The sequence below is a fragment of the Balaenoptera musculus genome, chromosome 18 (assembly GCF_009873245.2).
Source record: "Balaenoptera musculus isolate JJ_BM4_2016_0621 chromosome 18, mBalMus1.pri.v3, whole genome shotgun sequence".
Taxonomy (NCBI): domain Eukaryota; kingdom Metazoa; phylum Chordata; class Mammalia; order Artiodactyla; family Balaenopteridae; genus Balaenoptera; species Balaenoptera musculus.
The window spans coordinates 75,559,198-75,567,942 of record NC_045802.1 but is presented as its reverse complement, the minus strand read 5'-3'; the positions used below and the strand labels follow the sequence as shown (position 1 = coordinate 75,567,942).

Here is an 8,745-nt window from a genome sequence, read left to right as displayed (position 1 = left end):
GTAGGTGCTCAGTAGAGATTTGTGGAACAGTTTTATTTTGAATCCTTGAATAGAAACTAGGAGTCCATTGTTGATTTCTGAGTATGCAACTGTTTGTATCTGTATTATGAATTATATATTATGTATTATTGTGAATTATGTATTATTTCTGTGTTAGGAGACAAGAGCTCACATCACAGTTGCACCATCATGAAAAACAAATAGGAAAGAACTGCCTTAGACAATTTTGCAAAAGCATATTTTTCCACCTAAATGAAACAGCAGACGATTTGGGAGGGAAGATGCCCTCTTCTCCCCTGGGTGCTTTCACAACCGCGGAAATGAGTGATGGTACCACTCTTTACACATAGGGAGCAGAACTTTGACAGGCTGTCACTTGCTAAGAGTAGCCTAAGCAGAGAGGCTCAGGCTCACAGTCCCAGTAAGGAGCCAGTGGACAAAGTATTTGGGGGTCTCCCTCAGCGACGAAATCCACTCTCGTGGGCCAACCGTTTGCAAAGAGCACCTGCTGCTGAGGCCAACGGGAGATGTGTTGGTGACCACACTGTAACCCCGGTTCCCTCAGGGACTCTGCAGCCCAGCGAGGTGGGCGGTCCTCCCAGTGCCTCCGGAAAGGCACCGCGCCTGCGCACATCATCTTCCTGACGTCACAGCCTCTGGGCCCGCAGGTGGCGACGGCGCTCGCGTACATCAGCCGCGTGAAGTCACGGCCGCTCCGTCCGCAGGAAGCGATTGCGCCTGCGCAGGGAGCAGCTGGCGGAACCGGCCTTCGGTGCTCCTGCTTCCGGTTTGGTGGCGGCGGCGGCAGCAGCGGCTTCAGGTTAGGTTGGCGGTTTGTGTGGCGGCCCGGGAGGGGCCTCGGATTCCACGGAGGATCCAGAGGTGGAGTCTGGGCAGGCGGAGGCTGGGCAGGTGTGGCCGAACAGGAGGGGGCCGTGTTGCGTCTTCTTAGTCCAGGAAATGCTACAGTCTTAAGAGTTGAGGTTTCTTCTTCGTCCTTCGGTTCATCCTCCTCGGGTCCCCGGGTGAGGGGCACCGACACCCTGGCGACCCGCCGCGTTAGAAGCCCGGTCTCCGGTTCGGGGCTCTTACTCTGGACCGCACCCCCTGGGACGTGGGGCGAGGGGACTGTAGTGTCCCCCGCCTTTGACTCTCAGGAGTCGTGTTGGCTGCTTGAATGACCTGATTCCGGCGCCCGCCCCGCCAGCTGGGGACCCCTGGACTCAGAGGTAACGGTTTGCCCAGGGCCAGGGCTCCCCCGGCATCCGTTGATGAGGGTAGGGTGGACCGTCCAGTGATTTTGCAGGGAGGGAATACGCTTGTTTCTCTTATACCTTGTCTTTCACTAACTTCTCGCCTCCCACAGCTTTCTGGCTTTTCCTCACCCCTAATTTCTTTCTCCTGAGGTTCTCCCAGAATATCACAAAGTGCTGTGGAAGGTGGGCTCCTGTCAACCCTTCTGTCTTGTCGAGGGTTGCACGAAGGAAACTTCACCTGTGCCATCCCTTTCTCTCCAGTAGAAGAGCGTTGAGTCATCTCCCATATTCACCGAATAAAACCTTGCTAGTGTGTCTTGTTGTATATAGGCAGCAGCTGAATGGATGAGTCATTATTGTACTAATTATTTGTATATATTCTCTTGAAAGCTTTGCTTATCCTTGTCAAAATGAATCGTCCCCCTCTCTTCTTATCCGCTTAGTATTTTGTAATATTCATGTGTTGAGTGTCTTTTGCGTCAACAAGCATTATAGTACTAAAATCGATCAGGGGCTTATTAAATGCCAGGTACTGTGTTAAGCATCTTATGTGAATTCTCAGGCATCATCCTAATTTCTACATAGTTATCAACCCCACTTAACACTTAAGGAAACTGAAACTTAGAGAAATTAAATAGTTGCCCCATATCACACAGCTATGGAGTGTTAGACTCCACATTTAAACTCAGATTTATTGGACTCCAGAGCCTGAGCCCTAACCACAAACTTCTTTGTATTGCTTTTTCACAAATCAAAAACATCAGCTAAAATCCCCAGAATCCAGAAAATAAAATTAAAAGAGTATTTAAAAAGCAGTGGAAATCCTAATATTCGACTTTTTTGTACAATTTTAATATGTAAAAATATTTGAAGTCTATTCATTTTGTACTAATTTTGGAATCCTTGTTATCTATGTAGCAGTTTTACGATGCATATATATTTACATCATTATGTGGATTTCAACATTAGTATAAAGTAATTTGAGTCTTTGCCTGAGACTTGTTCAGGGAAACTTTGACTCTGAGACTGTAATAGAATCTACAGATAAATCAGAAACCCTATACCAATCTTGAACATTCAAAGAAGTACTTCTTAACATACTTCGTTTGGTATATATTATATATGAATTGTAAACAGGGCATTATATACTGTAATGCGCTGGGTTGAGGGAGCATGTTTTGAGAGATGAGACAGTGAACAGACCTAACCAGGTGGGTTAGTCAGTTATTCAAATGAGACACAGCAAGGGGAAGCAGTTCCTGTATTCAGAGATAAAAGACCCAGGATTGTGGTCTCTCCTGGGTTTATCTCAGCCTAATGGACACCGTAGAATTTGGATTTCCTCTGTCAGGAATTAGACTGAGAAGTGAGGGGTTTTTTTCCCCATAGGCCCCCAAATGGATTTTGTTAACCTTCCCCAGAGCAGTCATAGCTGCTGGGTGTTTTTAACCAAACTACCCCACCACTTTGTGTGTGTGTGTGTGTGTGAGAGATCAGCTCCTGGCCTTCCCTAGTGTGCTTTTCCAGGAACTCAACTGTAGGTTTCAGTAATTCATTCAACAAACCAATCTACTATGTGCCAGGAGCTAGTGGCACAGATTACAACATGATTTCTAACCTCCAGAGACTGACAGTTTAGTAAACGTGGTATTGTAGTTAACCATGTGATTTCTCCTGCTAGATAGTGTAGCCTCGTGCTAATAATACTGTGTGATTCTCTTTTGTTTGCTGGGGCCGGGAGTTTCATGGACTCTGCGCCACAAGAGACCTCCCCACTCCCTGGAAGCTGCTCTGACTCCCTGCCCTCTGGGCTACATGGGGATATGCCAGGAGTTATCTGGAAACCACAAGATAAAACATGGCTTAAGTTCCTAGAGTGCACATTTTACTTGAATCTTTTTTTGGAAAAGTTAGTATATTTTAGTGTTACATAGTTTAAACCATATTCTGATATCTTATAGATTCTAATAGAATTTGCATGATTATTTAAAACTTCAAAGAAATTTTATGCTTGTGGTGACCACCTTAGCAAATATTCTAGACCCTAGTCCAGGGTCTAGGGTCTAGAATGAGGCCCCTGTTATTTCCTCTCTGACTTTTAGGAGATATTTCAGTGAAAAGCTCTGTCTCATGACATTTTACTTTTGCTATATTTTTGTTAAAGCACTTAGCATTTTATAGTTGTTCCCATTACATCTCTTTTTCATTGCAAAATGTACTCCTAAGGCAGAAACATACTGTATTTGCCCATAGCACAATGCATGGCCCATATATAGTCAGCAGGTGGTTTTGGGATTACTGGCATGGGATTATCAGCCAAAAAAGTGCACTAATGAATTTAAATTTATAAAACTGTAAGTAACTATGATAATAGAGTTAAGAGATAGGTAAAGTGAGAATTTCATGGGGAGGATATTTTGATTTGGGTTTTGAATGCTAGAGTGATTTGTCATAGCAGTGAAGAAATGACAGTAAACATAGTCATAGGCTTTGTCAGGAAGAAGAGGGTACTTATTTGGGGGAAAGGACCCTATCTATGTAGAAGTTCAGTTCAGCCGAATTTCAATTCAGTGAGCTAGCGATTTGTTAAAAACATGATTTTAGGAAGTTTTTTTTTTTACATATAATGGATAAACAACAAGGTCCTACTGTATAGCACAGGGAACTATATTCAATATCCTGTGATAAACCATAATGGAAAAGAATATAAAAAAGAATATACATATGTATAACTGAATCACTTTGCAGCAGAAATTAACACAATATTGTAAATCAACTATACTTTAATAAAAAATAAAACAATAAAATGGGAAAAATTGTTTGTAAATTGAAAAAAAAAAGTTTGTTTCTGGTGCTGTGTGGTGGTGGTCTGAAAGAAAAAGAGGAGAAATATAAGAAAAGACCTCAGGAGCCCAGAAGTGAAATGGGTTTGAAACAAAATAGTTGATTATCATTCAATGTAGAGGTTGAAAAGAGACATCATTTGTAACATTGGTCTGTTTTCATTTAACAAACATTACTAAACATTTGTTATGAACCGGGCACTTTCTGTAAGGTCTTTACATTAAAATTTAGTTGAATTTTATCTTTTACAGTTATTCTCTTTTTGCTTTATCAGATAAACCACCCGAAGATTCACCATCTCTTCCATGGCTGCCTCACAAACTTCACAGACTGTTGCATCTCACGTTCCTTTTGCAGATTTATGTTCAACTTTAGAACGAATACAGAAAAGTAAAGGACGTGCAGAAAAAATCAGACACTTCAAAGAATTTTTAGATTCTTGGAGAAACTTTCATGATGCCCTTCATAAGAACCAAAAAGATGTCACAGATTCTTTTTATCCAGCCATGAGACTTATTCTTCCTCAGCTGGAAAGAGAGAGAATGGCCTATGGCATCAAAGAAACTATGCTTGCTAAGCTTTATATTGAATTGCTTAACTTACCTCGAGAAGGAAAAGATGCCCTCAAACTTCTAAACTACAGAACACCTACCGGAACTCGTGGAGATGCTGGAGACTTTGCGATGATTGCGTACTTTGTGTTGAAACCCAGATGTTTACAGAAGGGAAGTTTAACCATACAGCAGGTAAATGACATTTTAGACTCCATTGCCAACAATAATGCTGCCCAAAGGAAGGACCTAGTAAAGAAGAGTGTTCTTCAGCTTATAACTCAGAGTTCAGCACTTGAACAAAAGTGGCTGATACGGATGATTGTAAAGGACTTGAAGCTTGGTTTTAGTCAGCAAACTGTATTTTCTGTTTTTCATAATGATGCTGCTGAGTTGCATAATGTCACCACAGATCTGGAAAAGGTCTGTAGGCAACTGCATGATCCTTCAGTTGGGCTCAGTGACATTTCTATCACTTTATTCTCTGCCTTTAAACCCATGCTGGCCACTATAGCAGATATCGAGCGAATTGAGAAGGACATGAAACACCAGAGTTTCTACATCGAAACCAAGCTAGACGGTGAGCGTATGCAAATGCACAAGGATGGGGACGTGTATCGGTACTTCTCCCGCAATGGATATAACTATGAGGATCAGTTTGGTTCTTCCCCACAGGAAGGTTCCCTTACACCGTTCATCCATAATACATTCAAAACAGATGTTCAAAACTGCATCCTCGATGGTGAGATGATGGCCTACAACCCTAATACACAAACTTTTATGCAAAAGGGGAATAAGTTTGATATTAAAAGAATGGTAGAAGATTCTGATCTGCAAACTTGTTACTGTGTTTTTGATGTATTGATGGTTAATGATAAAAAGCTAGGGCAGGAGACACTGAGAAAGAGGTATGAAATTCTTAATAGTGTTTTTACGCCAATACCAGGTAGAATAGAAATAGTGCAAAAAACACAAGCTCATACTAAGAAAGAAGTAATTGATGCTTTGAATGAAGCAATAGATAAAAGAGAAGAGGGGATCATGATAAAACATCCTCTGTCCATTTACAAGCCAGATAAAAGAGGTGAAGGATGGTTAAAAATTAAACCAGAGTATGTAAATGGGCTGATGGATGAACTGGACATCTTAATTGTGGGGGGCTACTGGGGGAAAGGTTCCCGGGGTGGAATGATGTCTCATTTTTTGTGTGCGGTGTCAGAGAAACCCCCTTCTGGTGAAAAACCATCAGTGTTTCATACTCTCTGTCGTGTTGGCTCAGGTTACACCATGAAAGAACTGTATGACCTGGGTTTGAAGTTGGCCAAACACTGGAAGCCTTTTCATAGGAAAGCTCCACCAAGTTGCATTTTATGTGGAACAGAGAAGCCAGAGGTCTACATCGAACCTTGGAATTCGGTCATTGTTCAGGTTAAGGCCACAGAGATCGTCCCCAGTGATATGTATAAAACTGGCTGCACGTTGCGTTTTCCACGAATTGAGAAGATAAGAGAAGACAAAGAATGGCATGAATGTACATCTCTGGAGGACTTAGAACAACTTCGAGGGAAAGCCTCCGGAAAGCTTGCGTCTAAACACCTTTATGTGGGTGATGATGATGAACCACAAGAAAAAAAGCGGAAAGCTGCCCCAAAGATGAAGAAAGTTATTGGAATTATTGAGCACCTAAAAGCACCCAACCTTTCTAACGTAAACAAAGTTTCTAATATATTTGAAGATGTGGAGTTTTGTGTCATGAGTGGAACAAACAGCCATCCAAAGCCTGATCTGGAGAACAGAATCGCAGAATTTGGTGGTTACATAGTCCAAAATCCAGGCCCAGACACATACTGTGTGATTGCAGGGTCTGAGAACATTCGAGTGAAAAACATCATCTCTTCTGATAAACACGATGTTGTCAAGCCGGAGTGGCTGTTAGAGTGTTTAGAGACCAAAAGCTGTGTGCCGTGGCAGCCTCGCTTCATGATCCACATGTGCCCATCAACAAAACAGCACTTCGCCCGGGAATACGACTGCTACGGGGATAGTTACTTTGTCGATACAGATTTGAACCAACTGAAGGAAGTGTTCTCGGGAATTAAAAATGCTGGTGAACAGACTCCTAGGGAAATGGGTCCTGTGATTGCCGATTTGGAACACCGGTATTCCTGGGACAACACTCCTCTTAGCATGTTTCGACACCACACCGTTTATTTGGACTTGTATACTGTTATTAATGACTTAAATACTAAATTCGAGGGGACAAGATTAGCTATCACAGCCCTGGAGCTTCAATTTCATGGAGCAAAAGTAGTTTCCTGCTTAGCTGAGGGAGTGTCTCATGTCATCATTGGGGAGGATCAGAGTCGGGTTGCAGACTTTAAAGCTTTTCGAAGAACTCTTAAGAGAAAGTTTAAAATCCTACAAGAACGTTGGGTAACTGAATCAATAGACAAGAGTGAACTACAGGAGGAAAATCAATATTTGGTTTGAAGCTAGCTTTCCTAGTGAGGGAAGCCTCTGATCTGGCTGACGCATTAAACTACATTTTATTTTAATCTCTTAAAATCTATGCTTAAGCAGTATTATTAGATATAGAAACACAGTAATCATAACTTTTGATACAGAAAAGACACCCAATGGCCCAATGTCAGGAAAAAATTTTTTAACAGTGTAGTATTTGATTATTTTTATAACCAAGATGAAATAAAATGTTTAACGTTACAGTCTCCTTATAGAAATCTAGAATTTTGACTCAGATATTAATAAAATAGATTTAGAAGCTTTTAGAGTCATTAAAAACAGTGACCTAAAGAGGATTTTCTGAAGTCAAATAAAAATTTTAATAATAGTTTTTGTCTAATAAAAGCATTGCAAGAAAAAATCAGAATTTTTACAATTGGACTTGTAAATATATGTCTTTTTAAGTTGAAGGCTAAAATTCCTCTTTTAAATGTGAACAAATTTATTTTTTAAGGTTAAGTCAAGCTCATGAATACATACCTTGTTAATGATGTCATTAGCTAAATCAGGGGAAGTTGAATGAGATTTAACAGTCTAAAAACTTAAAGTTAGATCAGTTTGATTTTTAAAATCTCTTGCAATTTTAAAAGTACTTGGCCCGCACTTAATGTTTTTTCTAAAATAGAGCATGTTTTAAAGAAAATACTTTTATGTGAATTTGTACTTCAGTATAAATAGTATTCACAAAGAGTGATTTTCTTTAGTATAACCCATTGAATGTGTCAGAATGGCATGTGTGTTATAACTTTCTTTACAGAGAAGTACATTGCTTTGACTTTTTAAAGTGACTTATTTACCCTTAGGTTATGTAAAGTTTGTATAGTATGTGTAAGTATTTATATATATATTATGTCTGGATTTATGTACCAAATATATAAATACCAAAATATACCAAATTTTGGAATGCAGCCTGTACATTTTGAAAAATATGTTTTTATGACATCAATTAAATACTTGGAATTTGGTACCTGAGAAACTGTGTGTAGATTATTTGTAAGTAGTTAAAAATTTTATCGAACCCATGGAACAAATGTATGTTATTTTGTTATATTTCTTAATTTAAATAAAATATTTAATGTGCTATTAAAATAATTTCTTATCTTTATTTTCAAACAATTCATAATAGTTATTTCAGTCAAATAGACATTACGGTATTAATATAATTTTTGACTGATTCAAGTCAGTTCCTATTTCAGGTCCTTTGAATTTCATATTACTGATTGAGCTTCATTAAAATTTTTAAACTTGTATATTTTTATATAATGTCTATTGAGAAAAATTACAAAATACAAGTATGTGTAGTGAGAAGAAAAGTACATAATTTTACCACCAAAGATAATAACATCTATTTTAGGTTACTGATGGTAAGGAAAGCACAAAATGCATATTTACCATGTAACAAATAAGTATAAAATAAGCTATAATGCTTTCTATGAGTAGCTTTTCTCACCTAATAAATTGTGAGAATATTTACAGGTCACTAAACTATATCTACATCATTTTTAATTGCCACACAATATTCCATTGACTGGTTTGTAATGTATCCAGCTGGCCCTTATTGCCTGGCTTTTAGT

General features: G+C 39.4%; 1 protein-coding gene across 4 annotated transcripts; it reads left to right on the top strand.

Moving 5' to 3' along the window:
* The first annotated feature begins 752 nt into the window (after nucleotides 1-752).
* Nucleotides 753-8,256, top strand: LIG4 (DNA ligase 4). Of its 4 annotated transcripts, XM_036831336.1 has the most exons (3): nucleotides 2,069-3,165; nucleotides 4,375-5,393; nucleotides 5,931-8,220. In XM_036831336.1, the coding sequence occupies exons 2-3, from the start codon at nucleotides 4,406-4,408 to the stop codon at nucleotides 7,139-7,141; spliced, it is 2,199 nt and encodes a 732-aa protein (XP_036687231.1). In that variant the 5' UTR covers nucleotides 2,069-3,165; nucleotides 4,375-4,405; the 3' UTR covers nucleotides 7,142-8,220. The 4 variants fall into 4 exon arrangements, with proteins under 4 accessions (XP_036687229.1, XP_036687230.1, XP_036687231.1 ...); XM_036831334.1 differs by lacking the exon at nucleotides 2,069-3,165 and adding an exon at nucleotides 753-820 and having other exon boundaries at nucleotides 4,375-8,256; XM_036831335.1 differs by lacking the exon at nucleotides 2,069-3,165 and adding an exon at nucleotides 807-1,229 and having other exon boundaries at nucleotides 4,375-8,219.
* The last annotated feature ends 489 nt before the right edge of the window (nucleotides 8,257-8,745 follow it).

Coding starts and splice junctions, on each gene's coding strand:
- LIG4 (XM_036831334.1), top strand. CDS start 4,406: ATGGCTGCCTCACAAACTTCACAGACTGTTGCATCTCACGTTCCTTTT.